The sequence below is a fragment of the Prionailurus bengalensis genome, chromosome D1, assembly GCF_016509475.1.
Source record: "Prionailurus bengalensis isolate Pbe53 chromosome D1, Fcat_Pben_1.1_paternal_pri, whole genome shotgun sequence".
Classification (NCBI taxonomy): domain Eukaryota; kingdom Metazoa; phylum Chordata; class Mammalia; order Carnivora; family Felidae; genus Prionailurus; species Prionailurus bengalensis.
In genome coordinates, this window is record NC_057346.1 from 104,140,891 (window position 1) to 104,161,443 (window position 20,553).

At 44.7% G+C, this 20,553-nt stretch overlaps 1 protein-coding gene across 1 annotated transcript; it reads right to left on the reverse strand.

The window, feature by feature from the left end:
• Nucleotides 1-4,395, reverse strand: MPEG1 (macrophage expressed 1). Its single transcript, XM_043581214.1, has one exon. It carries the CDS (start codon nt 4,261-4,263, stop codon nt 2,110-2,112), a length of 2,154 nt encoding a protein of 717 aa, XP_043437149.1. The 5' UTR covers nt 4,264-4,395; the 3' UTR covers nt 1-2,109.
• Nucleotides 4,396-20,553: the final 16,158 nt, after the last annotated feature.

The following is a 20,553-nucleotide window of genomic DNA, read 5'->3' on the forward strand; positions in this document are numbered from 1 at the left end:
TTTGTGAAGAACTTTTATTTCCAAGGGCAGTTAGCGCAAAGTCTGGCAGCCTGTAGCTGGACCGTTGTTTCTCAGGCTCCGTAATCTTCAAGGGGTTCATGGGGAATTTGCAGAAAAGTGGTTAGCTCAGCTGAAATTTACCCACAAAACATCCAGAGGTTTAAGAGAATATTTTAATGCTTAAGAGGCAGGGTTCAGAGAAGAGAATGTAGAAATCAGTGCCTGTGGCTGGCGGTGGGGGGTGGGGGGGCAGGGCTCACCTTCTGTGATTCGCTTGGTATTCACAGTGGGAGGCGGACAAGGAACCTCCTTCCCATCTTCCCACAGGCTGGGATCTTCAGGCTCCTCAGGACTTATGTGAACCTAAGCTCTCGACTGTGAATGTTAACGAGGTGAGGACAGATTATCCTTCATGGAAATGAGCTCATTAATGACATTGGATTTGGTGAAGAGTTGTGTAACTATTAAAAAGGTTGTGGAGAAGGGGCTGGCTCTGTCAGTAGAGCATGTGACCCTTGGTCTCAGCATCATGAGTTGGAGTCCCACATCTAGGGTAGAGTTTAATTAATAAAAAAGAAAATTAGAAAAAAAGATGTTGCGGAGAAGTATTAATAGACTCACCCTATTCATTATAATTCAGTAAGATTGGTATTAAAATTGGGCAAAGCCCCAAATGCCAGGTAACAGGCATGCATCCCTCTAGATGCCTGAGGGAAGTCAGCCTGGGACTGAAATACATGTGTCACAGAGGGTGCTGGGTGCCTTTTTTTGCTTAATTTAAAAACAGGGATTTGATCATATCAGTCCCTTTTCTGCTGGAAAAACAAAAAACAAAGGTAAGATACATAATTGGTAGTTTCTACTCTGTTTTGGTTTTAGGGAGGAAATAATACTTGGGTGTGGGCTTACTTTGACTTTTTTGCATTTTTCCTTATCTCCCACTCCTAGAGAAATGCAGACTTTTTGTTGGAATGTGGTGTGTGTGTGTGTGTGTGTGTGTGTGTGTCTATGGCTCTGTGTGTGTTTGGGGTATGTGTGTTTGGGGGAGTTGGGAGTGGGGTTGTGTTTGGGGTGTGTGTGTGTGCTAGGAGGCCGGGGGAGGGGGGTTGTGGAGGTATGTGCACGTGTGTATTTGGGGATGTGTACCCGTGATACAAGGACAGGAAGGGGAAGGACCACTCATGGAAAAAGAAAGGACGGTACTCTGGTAACAGAGACTGAGAAAATGGAACACTTGTGTTACCCAAATCTGCAGCTCCATAAGCCAGGTAGGTGGTTATGGGTAAGAATTCCAGTTACCCTGAGCACCAGGATCTTTTCCAATTTTCACCCTTTCTTTCTTCATGCCTTTTCTCCAAACCATCCCTTCTCCCTTGACCTCCTAATAGAAGATTATAAGTTAAAATCTGTTTTTGAGGACTTCATGACACTAGTCTGAAGGCCAAGAGTGGTCTGGTCGGAGTAAGTCTGAATTGTGGTTGGAAAGTTGGAAAACATGGACTTAGGAGAGACATCTTTCTGTTTAGATACAGTTGTAAGGACCCAGTCCATCAGTACAGAGCCCTCTATGCTGAAAATCAGAGGCCACATGGGACCTCCTGGGTCTTCCAGGGGATCATTCAGCCTCCAGGAGCATGAAATCCAGAGAGATTAAAAACAAAACAAAAAAACCAAAACAGAACAGAGGGAGGGTAACACGTACAGGCAGAAATTCTTATAGCTCGTGAATTGGAAACTGTGGCTGACCTCAGATTAAACGCATGGTCTCCAAATCCAAATATTAACATGCTCCCTCCTCTCTTTTCACATATATTCAGATGAAGATAATCCATGATGCACACAGAGAAAAGACACCTTCTTTGTGTTTTAGCCCCTACCCCTGATGACTTTTGCTTAAAAAGTCACATGTGCTCTCCTCCCCCACCCCAACCCCTGTCCACAGAGCTCTCTGTTCATTTCCTGGCCCAGGGACCTAAGGAAGTCACAAAGTTATACCTGCCTTTTGTTGCACCTGCTGCTGCAGTCCTCAGGCAGAAGTGGAGAAAGAAGGAAGGAGAGGCATGCTTGTGGTTCTGGCCAGAGATGAGAGAAATGTTTCCTGGGAGAAATTTAGGCTGGACTCTGCTCCTGCTCTCGGTCGGGGACATCTCCAGGTGCTGCCGTGCCCGCAGCCAAACTCTGCGTCTCGTCCTCCAATGCCTGGTATCCCCTCTTCTTATATTTCCGGGTGCCGTAGATGGCCAGGGTGACGGTGGCTGCCAGGGCAGCAGTGACTGCCACTGTGACCCCAGCTGCCGCCCCTCCCGACAGACCGCTGCTGTCCCCATGGATGACCCTCATGGCCCTGCGTAGCTCTAACGGCTCCCCCAGCCTCCACTGGTGGGTCTGGGAATCCTTAATCCAGGAGCTTGCAGTCTCGCTATTGGTCACCATGACAGTGTTGGTGGCAGCCTGACTCATGAGGGGTGGCCTGGTGTAAGGTGGGAGTCTGGCAGGGGGCAGAGACCCTCCTGTGAACAGCCCAGCCTTGACACAGTAGGACACTTGGCACCCATCACTGATGAGGGCGAGATGTTGGCTGAAGCCCCCGGGACACTTTCTTAGAGAAGGTGACTCTAAATCTCCGGATATGGCAGCATTCACCAAGGGGTTCCCCACTGCACAGCTGAAGAACCCACCAAAGGGGACTGAAAACCTATAGCCCAACTCATAGTCCTGAGAGGCACATACCTTGAGATTTTCAAAAAGTCTCAGTGGAAAATAGCCAGCAGGGCACGACTGTGCATTCGTCAAAGGGTTTATGCTCTTACCACTGAAGAGGCCCCCGAAAAGCAGTCCTGAGTTTTCTGGTATCTGCCCACTGGCCACACACCAAAAAGCCCTAAATTCAGCCTTTGCCACCCGGAACACATCTTCGCACACAGTCTTGCAGAAGATGAGGAGGGTGCACTTCCTCAGACACTCCAGGTGGTTGTAACCCTCCTCATGGATCTGGGACAGCAGGTGGACTGGGGAGTAGCCAGAGAGGCATGAGAAATCACCAGTGAGCGGATTCTTCTGCTCCAGGTTTTGGCAGAGTTGGACAAACTCCTTCCCAGAGAGCTGGGTGCATTCTTGATAAACTCCTCCGAAGGAGAAATTGGTCATTTTTCCCTCGCAAGAGCCATCATCAGTGTTGGCCTGGAAATTGAAGTTGGGTGAATTGACATCTGTGCACCCAGGGTAGGTGTTGAATGTGTAATAGTGTCTCACGGCAGCCTCCACCGTCCTCGACAGCTTCTTCACGAGCGGCCCCGGCAACTCGGGCAGCATGTTGGGGGTGATGAAGAAATGCAGAGGCAGGCCGGCACGGTCGATGGCCACCAGGTGGTTAGTGATGCCCTGCTGCCAGGCCTGGAGGGTGATGCCTGGGTAAAAAGGAAGCCCTCCGATGCTCTGCACCATGGAGTTGGTTCGGTTGGAGAGGTAGCTCTTGGTGAGGGTGTTCTGCGAAGTGTAGTTCTCCTCAAATTTGAAGTTCACGATGTTCTGGAAGGCAGCACCGGCGGACGCGGTCAGGGCAGTACGGCTGCTCAGGCTGTCCTGCAGGAACGAGGCTCTGATGTGGTCCTCCTGGATGAGAGCAGCCCCAGCATCCATGCTGGTGATGACGTGGGTGCCGTAGTTGAGGACCAGCAGTTCTGCCAGGTAGGTGGCCATCCGTGTCTGGTTATTCTCCAGGCGGTCACAGATGTCCATGAGCTCCTTCTTAAAGCCCCAGCTGAGTTCTGAAGCCGGGTTGATTTTGACTGTGTAGATCAGGTTTCTCACCTGCACCCGGGTTGTTATGGCTTGGTCTTTCACTTGAAGGGTCTTCATCTTCTGGAAATCAGAGGAGAACTTGCCGTTGACCTTGGAATAAAGGGAGATCTCCAGGTTGATGGAGTAGGAGGTGCTGCTCTGGTAATTCACCCAGGACTCCAGGACTTCGGAGTTCATCTCCAGATTGGTCTGTTTCTGGGCGATGCTGATGACTTGGTCGGGGATGATGTACTGTCCATCCTCTGTGGTCCTGCAGCTCCTGTAAGTCAGGTCCATCACCCGTCCCATGTCCACATTCCGCAGGTTATCCCAGCCACCTCCCGGTAAGACTTCCAGAACAGGTAGTTTTAAGGTATTCTTGCATTTTTGAAATCCGGTCTCATCTGTCTCACCCAGAGACTTATCTGTTTTAGCCCACGCTGCCAGTGCCCACAAGAGGATAGCACCCCTGAGGCTGTTCATGGCTCAGAAGCCCCGGCCACACGCCAGCCCTAAGGAGTGGCCAGCGAGCTTGATGCAAACCGAACAGATGGGAAAGAAGGCAGTTGCTGAAACAAAACACATATAGCAGCTCCCCTAAAGCCACCAGTTCCTCTTTGGGCTGATCTAATTGCAAAATGGGGAAATGAGAATCAAATGGAATACTAAGGTCCATCAGGACTTTGAGAAAATCATGTTGTCCTAGCTTTATCCTTACCAGTTAACCACCCTCACTGCCCCCCACAGCCCCCAGTCCCAGGCTGGTTACTCTGCAGCCATGGTGGGTTCTCAGAAAAAGTGTGACAGCATGTCTTAGTGCTTCCTCCATGGGAGATTTCCGGCTTTGAAAGAAAGCTCTCGTTTTGCTTTTTGCTCACTCTCTTGATGTTTTAGTTTCCTGAACTGCTCTCCCCTGGGACTCCAATACTAGTTTCCTTTTACTGTAAATGCAGAGGTGAATGGTAGCATCATCCTTGCTGAGACACACTGCCTCCGCCTTACCTAGGCAAGTAGCTGTAGGTCAAGGCTGAGGGCTGGGTTTCCCATTCACCTGAGGGTAAAGGCAATTCACACACAAGAAAAGACTGAAAATCTTGGACACAAAGACTGTGGAGTTCAACTGTTACAAGCCTAATAGTATAGGCTTTGGAGGTGCTATTTCCTGAAGCAGAGCTGAAGGGACCTGAAGCGGATTCCGTGAACCTCCGTCTGCATCGTCCTCAGCATTCAGAGTGAAGGCAAGTGGTCCCCACACTGTGTTTCCTTTCAGGTAGAAATGTTAAAACAAAGAGAAAATCTATACTATAATCTAGATTTTGACCTATCAAAAGCAGACAGTGGCCAAGAAACATATGTGTATGTATTTACACACTTCTACATCTTCTGTGTGTGTATCGTTAGCAATAAGTTGGTACCTGTTGTTATAGTTTTTACTTTTTCGTTCTGCTGTTAAGTTCATGTGCTCAGTATAGGTGCATAAAAAAGAATGTGGCTCTTTATTACTCATTTTTTTAAAGCAACAATTCATCCATTCTATCATTAGGAGAGCATAATTTCATGAATTTCCTTTTGTGTGCTAATACTGTCTGTTAGACTCCATACTTTGGAACAGTGTTTCCAGACCCACTGATCTGGTAGCAAGATTAATCGAAGCCCAGCTCCATTACTTCTTTGAGACCAGTAAGGTGCCTCTTAGCACATTCAGTGGTAGCCAAAGGATCCAAGGGAACTAAGGAAGCTCACAATTGTACCCTCGTGGCCCCCAAAATCATATCACAAACCAGATGCAGTGCTGAGGTTGAAAACATCATGTTTCAGGGCACCTGGGTGCTGTTGGTTGAGTGTCTGACTCTTGATTTCTGCTCAGGTCATGATCCCAAGGCTGTGGGATCGAGTGATGAGTTGGGCTCTGCACTGAGCATAGAGCCTGCTTGAGATTCTCAATCTTTCTTTCTCTCTCTCTCTCTCTCTCTCCTTCTACCCCTCCGCCTCTTGCTCTCTCTCTCTCTCATTCTCTCTCAAAATAAAAATAAATAAATAAATTTAAAAAGTATTGGGAAAAAAGAAAAAAAGAAAATGTCATATTTCAGTTTACAGGTATCACTACACTATCACCTGTACATATCCTGGGGAAGGTTTCAGGGAAATGAATGACCATAATATTGCCGCTGATGCAGTGACAGGTGTCTTCAGATAGAATGAGGCCAGTGGTCTAGGTTCACAGGTTGAACTTCACTAGTTATTATTAAAACCTTGTTGATGCTCTGGGTTTATTCATGCCTAGGTTATCATACTTGGAGGAATTTACTTATATCCAAGAGGGATTAATGTATGAATGAGTGTCTGGTTTATATTTGGTCAGAGAAGAAAGCTTGTTCATGGGATGTCCTGGCTAATTTATAAATGAATTAGTTATAAATTTGTAGCTCAGTAGGGCGATCCTAGGACTAGAAAAATTAGAGCTGAGTGCCCTCAAGCATTTCTGGTAAGTCTGTTGAAATTCCCACACACTCCTCTCCAGACTGTCATGGGGCTAGTTCATCATCATGAGAAAACCCTCACATGGTACACGGTTTTGGAGACACGCTGACAATTTGTTACGTTCTGTTTGCCCGGTGATAGATCCTGTTGAGTTTTTACTCTTCTGCGATGAGAATACAAGCAAGGGGAATATAGATAATTCTCTATTCAGGTGTTCCTATATCTCTGAACACCCAGCCATCATGTGTTTGAACTGTCTTCTTCATTTCTACCATAGCAGAAAGTGGAAAATAGCTAAAGGAGCTGATAAGAGTGAAATTAGATTGCATCCCTATCACAAAATATTTTACAGCCATCATCATCATATTTTCAAAAACTTTCAGTAACATAAGAAATTCTTGTGCCGGGGGTGCCTAGGTGGCTCAGTCGGCTGAGCGTCCAACTCTTAATTTTGGTTCAGGTCATGATCTCACAGGGATTGAGCACTGCATCTGGCTCTATGCTGAGCATGCTGAGTCTGCTTGGGATTCTCCCTCTCTCTCTCCCTCTCCCTCTCTGCCCCTCCCCTGCTCATACTCTCTCTCTCAAAATAAATGAATAAATTTAAAAAAAAAGACATTCTTATGCCGTAAAGTGAAGTGATAAAAGCATAACAGACTTTCAGTGTGACCTCCACTATGTACATAGATACCATTTGAGAGATAATACATTAACCCATTGACAGCGATGATATCTTGCTGGTAAGTTTTATAGCTTATGTAAAAATTTCCTTCTTACTTCTCTGTGTTTTTTGAGTTTTCAAAAATGAGCATAGCTTCACGTATTTGGCACATTTTTAGTGAGAATCTACCGAGTTCCAAACACAGGGATGGGTATTGAATAATTGTTGCTTTTGTAGTCAGGAAAATAAGCAGCAAGGACTCATTTAAGAAACAAAAGATACTGATTATTTTTTTGGAATCTCTATATACCTGTAATGATCTAAAGCCTATGACTCTTTGCCGTGTTCGAGGAAGTTCTCTTTTCTGTTCATGGGGAAACAATGAAAAGAGAAGTGTAAAAGATGGGAATTCCAATACAGCCTGAATTTGCATGCTACCTTCAAGAATAGCTGCTCATGGTGGTCAGGTGGGAGGAAGTGGCCGAGACTTGGACAGGGGTTCACCCATTCCTTTCTTGCTTTACTCTGCTCACCAGCAACTTCCTCTGCTTTTGCCTGTGCTGAAATGCATATGCAATCGCGGAAACTCTCCAGATCGCTGCTCTCCAGGGCCTACAAACGCAACTTTGGTCTATAGAAGAAAAAGGAAACTTTTCTACAAAGGCTGGCATCTCTGTGCAGAAGACAGATTTCACTTCCCCCAGAAAGAGGTAAGAGGGAAGTCCCACGTCTGCTTTCTTTCTCAGTTTGAGCACGTGCAACTTTCTGAGCCGAACCATGATTCATGTCTGAGCTTCAGTTCTGTGTGGACTTGGAGCTGGTCCAGGTGTTTCCGACCTCTGCATTTCACCTGTGGTCTGACACGGGCAGGAAATTCTGGCTGTGTTTGCAGGGACCAATCCATTCCTTATTTTTAGCAGGGAGCCAGGAAACCAGCCAAATGGTCACCAAATGAACGGGTCAGGGAACAATAACTTTTATACACTCTAGAATAAACTTGGTTCTGGAAAATCCAGGAGGTATCAGTTAACACAGTGACAACATTTTCTTTCCTGAACAGTTGATTGCTAACTTGATGTTTTGAGAGTTGCCTTGTCATCTCCTTCCCCTCTGGGACCATTCTCACCAGCATTGTTTGTGGTCTGACCCCAAAATAAGAACACTGTGGTTCCTCAAATCCTTTTAATCTGGTTGATAAAAACGGAAGGCTCGTGTGAAATTCTGCATATTCCCACTGAAAGCTAGGCCAGGATTTGGCAGCCTATGCCATTTTCCTTCTTTTCTGTGTTGACACTCTTCCCTCCACTCTTCCGATTTTTCTAGTGCTTTTTATCCTCATCAACTATTCCCTTTCTGCTCTTTTTTCTTTGCCATTTCCATATGTAGGTTTGAGGGACACAGTCTGTGATGTAAGATGACATTTCCACTGCATTAAGAAGATACAAATTCTGACTCCGTCTTCAGGCTGTGCTTCCTTATTTCGCATCATGGCAGACACCAGTCCGCAGTCACACCATCCATTCTTGCTGATCTCTGAGGCTGCCTCTGAATTCTTCCCTGCACAGTTTTCCAGGACATTCGAATGGAAGCTTGTTTCATCCACCCATTAAACAAACACTTATTGAGCATCTATTTGTCAAGCAATCTTTGTAGGCACCATATTTGGAGTAGCCAATGCCAAATTTGATGCTCTTTTAAGAGTCTGGGCGACCGAGTGAGCCCTTAGAGGTCCCCACCCCTTTCCATCTCCTCTCCAAGCTAAGCTCTGCAGAGACAGAGCAGTTAGGACCAACCCATTCTCCCTTCCCATCTGCCTTCAGGGTTCCTAATGACATCAGCCTAATATGAAGAATACTCTTGTATTCTCCTTCAGCTGAAAGCAGCTTCACACAAAGGGCTTTGCACATAACAGGGCTGGAACACAGTGGGATTTCTCTGCGTCCTCAATTCTTAGTTCTCAACTCTTTCCTGTCATGTAACTTCCTCCTCGAGGAATATCTGAACAAAATAAGTAACTGAGTGGCATTTGACCTGAGTCAACTGCTGGCAGATTTTATATTTCTCTATTTGTCTCATTACTTGTTAACACAAAACCAGTCTACCATTCAATCTTTCCCTCTTTAACCACACAATCTTCAAGTGACTTTGAACAGAGACATTTTTCTTTTTAGTTGAAATAATCATGAACAAGTTAAGGTAAAACAGGCAAGTTAGGTGAGGTGGTTCTTCCAGAATTATGTGGACTTGGGAGTTTGGGTCTTCCATTGAAATATTCCTATTGTCTCTCTACTATTTTTTTGGTGATCTAAATGTGACATTAAGAGCATGGGCTGTGTTGTGGGTCCATTCAATCTTTAGACTTTGTTGGGGTTTGTACAGTCACTCAAAGTACCTTCTGGATTGACAAACATGGATGTGAAACAGAGTTTTCAGACTTGAAATATAGGCAACACCCTGGCTCCATATGTGACTGGGCAAGTTCAGGAGCCTCCCTAAGCCTCCATCACCTCTACTATGAAACAGAAACAGTAGCATCTACCTGTGTGAAACAGATGAAGTTGTAAAATCATCCACGTAAAGCAATCGTCAATATAAAGTTCCCTATGACCTAGGTAGGAGCTCAGTATGTATCTGCTTTCAGCTTTGTTGAGCTTGCTGCCATGTTCAGGTTGACACTGTAGTTCAAACCTTTCACATGGAAATAGGAGAAAAGAAATGTTAAAGCATCTCAGGAGCTTGACTTTCTTCTACTCATCCATTTGACAGCATGGGAAGTCATATTGACTCAGAGGGATTGCCTGAATATATTTTATTAATATCCTAAACAAAGACATGCATCACTTTAAGGAAAGCAATCTAGTAGCCATGCCAATCTGAATTAATGACACAGGTAATTAGAAGTGGTTGGTTGCTTTGTCAAAGAATTCATCCTAGGGATCTTTTAGAATGAGGTTGACAAACTTTTTCTGTAAATGGCTAGTGAGTAAAAAATTTTAGGCTTTGCAACCAAATGACCTCTGTGGTAACTACTCAATTCTGCCCTTGTAGTTCAAAAGTAGATGATACATAAATGCATGGAAATGCTGTGTTCCAATAAATCTTTATTTACAAAAACAGGGGTGGGGGCTGGATTTTGGCTGTGGTCTGTAGTTTACTGATGCCCAATTTAGAGTCATAGAATCCCATAATTGGAAAGGACCTGCTCTCCCAGACAAGGTTTGAGTCTTCTCCAATACAGTCTTACAATCCAATACAATGCAAACTCTGCTTAGATGCCTCCAGGGCAGAGTGGTTTCCTACCTACTATCTACAGACAGTTCTGATTCTGATTCTCAGAAAGCTTTTTCTTCAACCGAACCCAGATTGATCCATTTGACCCTTTGGTGACTGAGATCAGACTTTTGTGTTATAGTCATCTTGACAGTGATGCTGTATAACAGATCCAAGCAAGGGAAGGTGGTTGGCTTATATGCTCACCATCCTGAAAGGCCTGTGGGAGTATGGCTAAGTCTATTCTGTTTACTGACTAATCAGAATGGGTGAGGACCATAGTTTGAGGGTCCTAGAGGCCTCCTATTGGCCCAGTTATTCCTTTATTGGTGGATCATGGAGAATTTCAGGGTTTCTGGGGCAGGGACCACAGAAGATAGGGTACTTGGCAGGTTTGGAAAAGCATCTGTTAACCTACAAGAGGAATATATTTCAATATTTTAACAACCTAACCACACGAATACCAGTCTTCCCTAGAAGAGCATCTGACACATAGTAGGTCAGTAAATATTTGTTGGAAAAATAAGTGAATAAAAAAACAAATATAGTAAGAAACTTGCAGTCTTAGAACTCTATTCATGAGATTCCAGAACAGTCATTGGCAGAGACCTACAGGCTCTGAGATGATGGAGCAAACAGGTCAAAACATCCCATTTAGGAGGGAAATCCAATGTAAGAGTCCACATCCCAGCAATTATTTTATGCCAGCATTTTGAGGCCTGTCAACACTGGGACTAGACAGACACCAAAGGACAAATACTGTATGGTTTCACTTACATGAGGTTCCTGGAATAAGCAGATTCATAGAGACAGAAAGTAGAATAGGGTTTACTAGGGTTTGGGGCAGGGAAGGTTGAAGGGTGGAAATATGTAAGAATTTTTTTTTAATGTTTATGTTTATTTCTGAGACAGAGACAGACAAAGCATGAACCAGGGAGGGGCAGAGAGACAGGGAGACACAGAATCCGAAGCAGGCTCCAGGCTCTGAGCTGTCAGCACAGAGCCCGATGCGGGGCTCCAACTAGTCTACCACGAGATCATGACCTGAACCGAAGTTGGATGCTCAACCGACTGAGGCACCCAGGTGCCCAAGAAATTTCTAACCATGTATGTTTATTAGCGGGTGTCGTGGAGGCAAACTCAAAGTACAGAGCTGTCTTTTGACATGCTATATTGCGTCTGGAGATCCTAAACACTACTGCTCCCCAAGAGACTTTGGCTCCTTCTTCACTTTTGAGCTCAGCTAAAGCACTGGGCCATGGCCATGGGATATGGCTTCTCCAGTAGTTGGCCAGAAAATCTGGAAAATGCAACTCAGAAGTACAGAGGACTTCATTCCATGTGCCAGTGAACATGAATGCATTAGTGACAAGAGATAGGTGGGATCTGACAAATCACTTTCTCTTCCTTCCACTGGACTGTTTGGAGGACAGGGGGCTTCATGTGGTCTGTCTAAAGATATACGCATGATTAAACAATTGTGTCTTTCCTTAAGCTGTGATCAGCTCAGTAACATACCCCCTTAGTTTGCTTTGTCTCCATCCCTGCCTTAGTTTCCTTGCCCCTTTACCTTGGCTGCCCTAGGATTGTACCTCCCAATGAAACGTTAATTAATATAGAGCATTAATGTTTTTATTTTGTTTTTGAGAGAGAGAGAAAGAGAAAGACAGAGCCAGGGCATAAGTTGGGGAGGGGCAGAGAGAGTGGGAGACACAGAAGCAGAAGCAGGTTTCAGGCTCTGAGCTGTCAGCACAGAGCCCGATGCGGGGCTCAAACCTATGAACTGTGAGATCATGACCTGAGCCAAAATCGGATGCTTAACCAACTGAGCCACCCAGGCACCCCTGTCACTGTATACTTTAATGACCTTTTTGTTTGGCCTCTAGTCATCCTCTAGTTACCTCTAGGAAACTGTGAACTCTTTATGGGAAGACACTGTGTCCTTTTGCTTCTTGTTGTATTACAGGATCTAGTGCAGTATCTGGTACATAGCAGGTGATCAACCAATATTTGTTACTATTGGATGAGTAAATAAGTAAATAAATAAAGCAGACAAAGGTGACAATAATTCTCAAACACGTCTCTGGAAAATCAGGCCACAAATGGCTGGGAATGAGTATTCAAGCCAGAGCAACATTATTATAGGACTTTTATTTCACTTTATACCAATATTTTTGAGCACGTACTCTGGACCTACTGTGTGCTATTAGTTCTTACTGTAAAATAATTTGGTTTTCTGATCTACAATTATATCCTGGGTGAATCTGGGATTGTGTGAGCCTAGTGTCCTACATAACAAATGAATTCTGAAAGCCCGAGGGGATGCTTGTATGGGCCAAGAGCTGTTGCCTTATTTATGTCTGAGCTGGTGTTTAAAGCTTGGGCCCTGTAGGGCTGAACCCATGTGAACTTCCATACTCCCCGTCACCCCTATCCCTGCCAAGTACCTGCAGCTAGTGAGGCTGGCCTGAAGGTATCAGGTCTCCCCACTCCCCTCTCCCTTTCCCCTCTCCTTGATCCTTATACACAGTGCAAAAGCAGGGCCTGACTGGAGAGTGGGCAGGAAGGAGAAACTATCAGAACTGACCTGCCCCAATTCTGATGATAATTCTATCATGCTGACAGTCAGGACAAGGACTAAGGAAGGGAGAAGAAGAAGAGGAAAGAGAAACAAGTCAGCAGAATGCAAAACAAAAGATAGAATGGGGTTTATTTAAAATTTCTAGTTATCACACAGCCAAATCTGAGCTTGGCTAATGAGAGCCGGGTCCTTGGTTCTGGGGCTTCCCAGGTCTTGAGAAGGTCTTTCTGTCCCTCCTTTCTCCTGGTCCTCTCTTGAAGCTACGATTTTCATGCCTACCTGGGAAACTAGGGCATCGTGGAGCAGCAAAAGTGGCACAGGGCTAGATCCGGAGTTTGGATTCTGTTCCTCATCTGCTGCTAACCTGCTGGTGGCCTCAGACAAGTCATTTCCCCTCTCTGAATCTCTGTTTCTGCATCTATAAAGTAACAGTTTGTGGAGCTCCTTTGCCACATCTGAATGACGCATAGTCCACGGCTCTGCAATTCAATTACCTTGCTTTGGCTGAAAGCCACAGTGGTGATCTTTAATAAATGTTGGGAATATTCTGTCCCATATGGGTCACGGCTTGTACATTTGCCTCCTTGTTGTTCCTGCTGCTACTTCCTCTTGCTGCTGGCTTGTTTCCTCGTGTGGTTTGTAACTTATGACTCCTGAACTGCTTTCCCTCTGGGGCTTGCTGAGGGAGGCCAGTTTGCTCTGGCTTGGGAAGGAGTCTCTCCCAGGCTGTTTTCAGTCTGTCTCTGCTGAGGCCTGACACTCCTACTGGACCGGCGTTTAGGTTCATTTCTTGGTTTGCCATCTGTGTGAAGGCAGTCCCCACATCTGTGTGAACACAGGCCCAGGCTTCTGATACCTCTTGGAAGATGGCAAGCATCACAACCATTTTCACAGGCAAGCGGGTGGCAGTCTCACAGGTGGTGGGGGAGACAGACCGCATCTCTTGATTCCCAGCACCGCCTCCCCACCCCCTTGAACATTGTGCACCAACCCAGTGGCCTGGATCACCTCCCACAGTCCTTAATGCCCCAGTACCCCTGCTTGGAGGTGGGCAGCTGGGTCAGAAAGCCCCTAAGCCACAGCTCTTCTCCTCCCTCCAACTGCTCTGATTCCAAGTTCTCTTTCTGGCACTCAGATATTTCCCTTTCTTGGTTTTGAACTTGAATCTTTCTGTTTGGAGAAATGTATCTTTGCCTGTGTACCTAAGGGGGGCAGAATGCCACCCAGGTTGACTCAGCTTGGCCAGCCACCTTCTGCCCCGTCGTGGTTATTCTGAGTGGTTGATTCCCCACAGACAGAGTGGGTGGCCACACACGAACTGTGGTGTCAGGCCCTGGGAAGCAAACTTGCCTGCTATCACACCCCTCCTCCCCGTGACAGAACTCCTTCACCCAAGTCCTTTCTCCAGAAGGAACAAGGCTGTTTCCCCTGGAAGAGCACAGGGTCCAGGTGTGCCCTGCCTTTCCCTCTCCCCGCACCCCCCCAAAGATGAAGGACGGCTGGTCTCACAAAGTGACCACAACAGAACTTTTGCTTAGAGTGGGGAGAGGGAAGGAGAGCTGGTCACTGCACAAATAGGATGGAGAGAAGGAAAGATGAGGCGCCCTGGGGTCCAGGGTAGAGAAAGGCCTGAGACCAACTTTACTGGTAGCAGGATGTTAACATCCGGTAGCCATCTCTGCCCCCCTTCCCTTCACTTCCCTTCACCTCCCTGGTGTGTGTATTTATAAGTTATGTGATTGTGTATGAGTGTGCGTGTGAGAGAGTATTGTGAGTGTGTGTGTATGTGTGAATGTATGTGAGTGTGCGTGTGTGAGTGTATATGTTTGTGTGAGAGCTTGTGAGTGTGTGTGTGGAGAGAAAAGTGCGCGGTCGAGGCACCAGGAGTCAGGAGACTTAAGCTTGAAAATCAGTCTTGTTATCGCCTCTCTTCCTTGGCCTGTCACCTCTTCATTCACAAAGTTAGAGGACTGTGTTAAGTTCATGGGCTAAAAAAAGTTGTTTTTTTTTCTAATGTTAATTCATTTTTGAGAGGCAGAGAGAGACAGAGCACAAGGAGGGGTAGAGAGAGAGACACACACACACAGAATCTGAAGCAGGCTCCAGGCTCTGAGCTGTCAAAACAGAGCCCAGCGTGGGACTCGAACCGACAAACTGTGAGATCATGACTTGAGCTGAAGTCAGACACTCAACCCACTGAGCTCCCCAGGCGCCCCTTAAATCCACGAATTATAAATATAGTATTACCAATGGAAATATACTTTCAAATGCAAGTTTACATGGACGCTAATATTTAAAACATGTACAAGGGGTGCCTGGGTGGCTCAGTGGGTTAAGCATCTGACTTTGGCTCACGTCATGATCTCGCGGTTCGTGAGTTTGAGCCCCACATCGGGCTCTGTGCTGACAGTGCAGAGCCTGCTTGGGATTCTCTCTCTCCCTCTCTCTTTCTCTCTCTCTCTGCCCCTCCCCTACTTGTGCGCTCTCTCTCTCTCTCTTTGTCTCAAAATAAATAAATAAACTTAAAAAAATAATAAAACATGTAAAAAAGAAAGAAAGAAAGAAAGAAAGAAAGAAAGAAAGACGCTGCCTTGATGAATTATGGATTGAACAAGGGCCAGGGCTTCATCTCCTCCCCACCTCTTGGAAAAGGCCTGTGCAGGATCCCTGGGATCCCCTGGAACATGGTTTGCAAACAGCCAGGCCACACGTCTCTTCTCCAATTTCTTGCACTGAGGCTTTATAATTATGATGGGAAGGAGGAAAGTGTCCCTGGCCCCGAAATTCCTGCAGCAGAGCTGAAGTGGTGTGATTTCCCCGAAAACAGGACTCAGAGCTGCCAGACCGAAGCCCACACCTCGGTCTCCCTTAGAGCAAGCTTCTACCTCCTGGCTGAGAAGCTGCTGACAGGCAGCTGCCAGCGGTTGTGGAACCACAGGGAAGGGCTGTGGGGCTGGAAAAGGGATGCTTTCACCCTACAGCTGTGAGCCATTAGCAAAGGACTCCACCCCCCCAGAACTTCAAGTCTTTGTGAAAAACAGGGAGTGGAATGGGTTAGTCACTGGTAGGTCACTTACAGCTCTCTAAAGGCTTTCTGGGATGTGGCCTGAGTATTAGCATCCTCACAAAAATTTATTGTGCACACAGGGTGTGTCAGGCATGGAGACTGCAGTCAAATCGGAAGACAGACATGGAACAGTGATGAAGGGTATGGAAAGGAAGCTTGGAGTGCTAAGAGAACATACTAGCGGGCCTCAACTTGGACTAGGGGGTCAGGGTGGTCCTCCAAGACAGAGAGATACAGAGAGGCAGAGAGAGACAGAGACAGAGGCAAAACTGGGAGACTGATGGGGAGAAGTCCAGGAGGACTACAGAGGAGGGGGATGGATGGGACTGGAGCAGAAGTCAGAGAGATCAGCAGCCTACGTGACCAATTCACTTCCAAACACACCAACCTGGTGTGTAAAGTAAACTCTTAGGCATTTTTTTCTTTTTTTCTTTTTCTTTTTTCTTTTTTTTTTAATTTTTTTTTCAACATGCACTTTTATTTATTTATGGGACAGAGAGAGACAGAGCATGAACGGGGGAGGGGCAGAGAGAGAGGGAGACACAGAATCGGAAACAGGCTCCAGGCTCTGAGCCATCAGCCCAGAGCCTGACGAGGGGCTCGAACTCACGGACCCCAAGATCGTGACCTGGCTGAAGTCGGACGCTTAACCGACTGCGCCACCCAGGCGCCCCTCTTTTTTTCTTTTTAAATGTTTATTTATTTTTGAGAGAGAGAGAGAGAGAGAGAGAGAGAGCGCACAATCAGGGAAGGGGCAGAGAGAGAAGGAGACATAGAATCCGAAGCAGGCTCCAGGCTCCGAGCTGTCAGCACAGAGCCTGACGCAGGGCTTGAACTCATGGACCATGAGATCATGACCTGAGCCAAAGTCAGATGCTTGACTGACTCAGCCACCCAGGCGCCCCAACTCTTGGACATTTTTATATTCTCTTTTGCTCCCAAATATTTGAGCAAGCAGTTTGCAAAGATATATAAAATACGCATGGTAATAAAGAATGGTAAGAGACACAAGTTTGGGATGCAGAGGAGAGCTAGGAATAAGAATAAAAGTGCATGCCAGATGACTTAAATTCTTCCTACACATGGGTCACAGATTTTTCTCAGAATTTCTTAGCAGCCAAGGCAGCCAGAGTTCATGTTTCCTTGTTCAGTGATACAGTTCACCCTGTTGATAGGGGGAATACAGAAAAATTGTTGCTAGGAAGGCAGTTGTTAGTCTATTTCTTCTAGAGTCCTCCAGTATAAACAATTCATTGTGGGTGATGATACAATGTTGTCTCTCTTCTTAACTGGCTTAATCCAGGGCTAGATTTTAAAACATCAATCTTCCTCCTTTATCATCCCCTGACCCCAATGTCTTGATATTGCTCTCAAGACTGTTCTTCCTCCCCTGAGACCACAGCACAGCTGGATATTTCTTTATCTGAACCTAGATGCAAATGCTCTAAGTTGGGAGGGAGCCTCATCACTACTTCTACCTTTGAAAGGCATTACAAATTCATTATTAATTCCATTCTGTTTTTGTTTTAATATTTTAGTTTCTCCCTTGTTTCATGGTCACGTGTGATAATTCCGTTTATAAAACTGTTCCACCTAGAAATCCATTTTTGAAGAATGCTGTTCTAAATGAAGGTCGTCACTCCTGGTATATAACATAAGTGATGATCTTGCCGAAACTAGGCCTAACTATTTAACAGAAGTCAGTTCTCCTTTCTTTTTTTGCACTTAAATTATGCGTGACTTGAGAAAATAGTCAGTTTTTGACAGAATTTGTTTTAGTTTTCTGGGCAATGCCAAGCATACATATGAGAAGGTGTATTTTCAATTAATGGTCTTTAGTGTCATGTAGATATGTACTTAGGATCTCCCTAACTTGTTAGTGTGTGCCTTTGGGTATGTTACTTGACCTCCTTCCTGAGCCTTACATATTTTATTTCCTGGATAAAAATGGTTAAGACCCCTATCTCATATGTGGTTGTGAGAACTGCTGAGAGTGTGTATAAAGAGTCTTTAGGTAGTATGTAGTATATTGTATGTGAATGAAAACAATAAACAATCTTATCCAGTAGGATCATTTTAAGGATTAACAGAATACATATAAAGAGGTTATCAGGTAGGAAAAAAATTAAGTTTTGTTAATATCATCTTTCATCAAGGGTATGAAGAGATAGATGCCCTAGGAGGTTGCTGGCAGGAGCATCACAGCCACTTTAGAGAGAATTTGGCAGTCTCTATTAAAAGTTAAAAATATACAAACCCTTCTATATTAAAAAGGAGCCATACACTACTAGGTACTTATCCAAAGGATATAAAAATGCTGATTCAAAGGGGCACACGCACCCTGATGTTTATAGCAGCGCTATCAACAATAGCCCAATTACGGAAAGAGTCCAAATGTTCATCGACCAATGAATGGACAAAGAAGATGTGTGTGTGTGTGTGTGTGTGTGTATGTATATATATATAAAATGGAATATTACTGGGAGATCAAAAGAATGAAATCTTGCCATTTGCAATGATGTGGATGGAACTAGAGTGTATTATGCTAAGTGAAAGAAGTCAGTCAAAGAAAGACAAATACCATGTGATTTCACTTATATGTGGAATTTAAGAAACAAAACAGATGAACATAGGGAAAGGGAAGGAAAAATAAGACAAAAACCAAAAAGGAGGCAAACCATAAGAGATTCTTAAATACAGAGAACGAACTGAGGGTTGCTGGAGGGGAGGTGGATGGAATGGAGGTTGATGGGGCTAAATGGGTGATGGAGGGCACTTTTGGGGATGAGCACTGGGTGTCATATGTAAGAGATTAATCAATGGGTTCTACCCTTGAAGCCAATACTACATTGTATGTTAACTAATTTGAATTTAAATTATATATATATATATACATATATATATAGTATGTGTGTGTATAACATATATATGCACAAACCCTATTAATAGCAATTCAACTTCTCTGTTTCTACCAGAAAAATTGGGTATTAGCACGAAGAGGTATATACAACTCATATATTACAACACTGTTAGTAATAAACTAGCAAAAACTGGAAACCACCTAAATGCCCATCAATGCACAATAAGTACATAAATTTTGGTGTGACAATTCTATGAAATAATTTAAGACTGAGGTAGAGTTATATGTATAGCATGGAAAGAGCTCCAAGAAATCATGTTGAGTGAAAAAGCAAGCAGGGTATGGAAGGATCATGCAGTACAATACCGTTTATGTAAATACACACAGAGCCACATAAAGCAGTATTACATAGGGGTACATATATGAATGTTAACACATAGACAGAAAAACTGTCAATTTACATACCAACATAAACAGTCATTACCTCTTGGGGGAAGCAGGAAGGAATTGAAACTGAGAATTATGGTCAAAGGAGGCATTTTCTTACCCATAGTGTTTTCTTTCTTTTTTTTCTTTTCTTTTTTCTTTTTTTTTCTTTTTTTTGCAGCAAGGAATCTGTGTGTAAGCTATAGAACTGAAACAGAATTTTAAAAAACTGCTGGGCACAATGCCCGGCATATAATAAGCATCCGATAAGTGTTAATTCCCTTCCTTTGGCATAAAATCTCAAAATTATCTGCCAAGTGCATTTGAATTTTATTCATTCATTAAATGAATATGTATTAAGCACATAATTTTCCCCAGTTGTGTCTTACGTTTCCAAGGAGAGCAGTTTAGACAGAATGCTAACAACTCAGGGAGAAGACATATAACTAAACAAGGAAAAGTAATAAAGTGTCATAGGTGCTGATAGATGAAATAGAGAATGCTATGGGAACACATTGCAGTAACTCTTAACCTGGTTTGGAGGAGTCAAAGATCAGATCAAGGAACCCTTAACAAATAATCCAAGTGGTCAGAGAATAGATCAAATAGCAACATGAATTGAAAGAAGGAGCGAAGCAAAGCCAGCTTTGGGGTGTCTGGTTAAATAGTCAACTTCAGCTCAGGTCACAATCTCGCGGTCTGGGAGTTTGAGCCCCACGTTGGGCTCTGTGCTGACAGCTCAGAGCCTGGAGCCTGCTTCTGATTCTGTGTCTCCCTCTCTCTCTGCCCCTCCCCTGCTTGCTGTCTGTCTCCGTCTCTGTCTCTGTCTCTCAAAAATAATAAACATTAAACGAAAGAAACAAAGAAAGAAAGAAAGAAAGAAAGAGGCAAACTAGTTATAGTCAAAGTTGATATGGCTTAGGGATGGCTGTCATTATTCACCATGACTTATATCCACAACCATTAAAGAAGCGGGACTTCAGAAATCTTTGTCTTTTGCTCAAGAACCATCTTGTAAAATAGGATCACAGGCCATTTAAAATCCACATTTATTTCTGCTGCAAACTCACTGACTTGGCTGTCCTATCTCATGTCCTGGAGTGGGGTTCCTTCTGAGATAATGCATAAAAATGAAAGCAAGGATGTCAGATCTGTGGGACAGGCTGTGGTCAAATTCCAGAGAGATGGGAGACAATATACAAACTCTAGAACACAAAGTGAAAGTAAGTTGGGGATGGGGTGAGGACAGAGAGAAAATATCCATACAGGGCCAAGAGTGAGAACTGTCCAGGGAACAGATGCAGAATTAGAATTTCCAGGGGAGGGGCGCCTGGGTGGCGCAGTCGGTTAAGCGTCCGACTTCAGCCAGGTCACGATCTTGGGGTCCGTGAGTTCGAGCCCCTCGTCAGGCTCTGGGCTGATGGCTC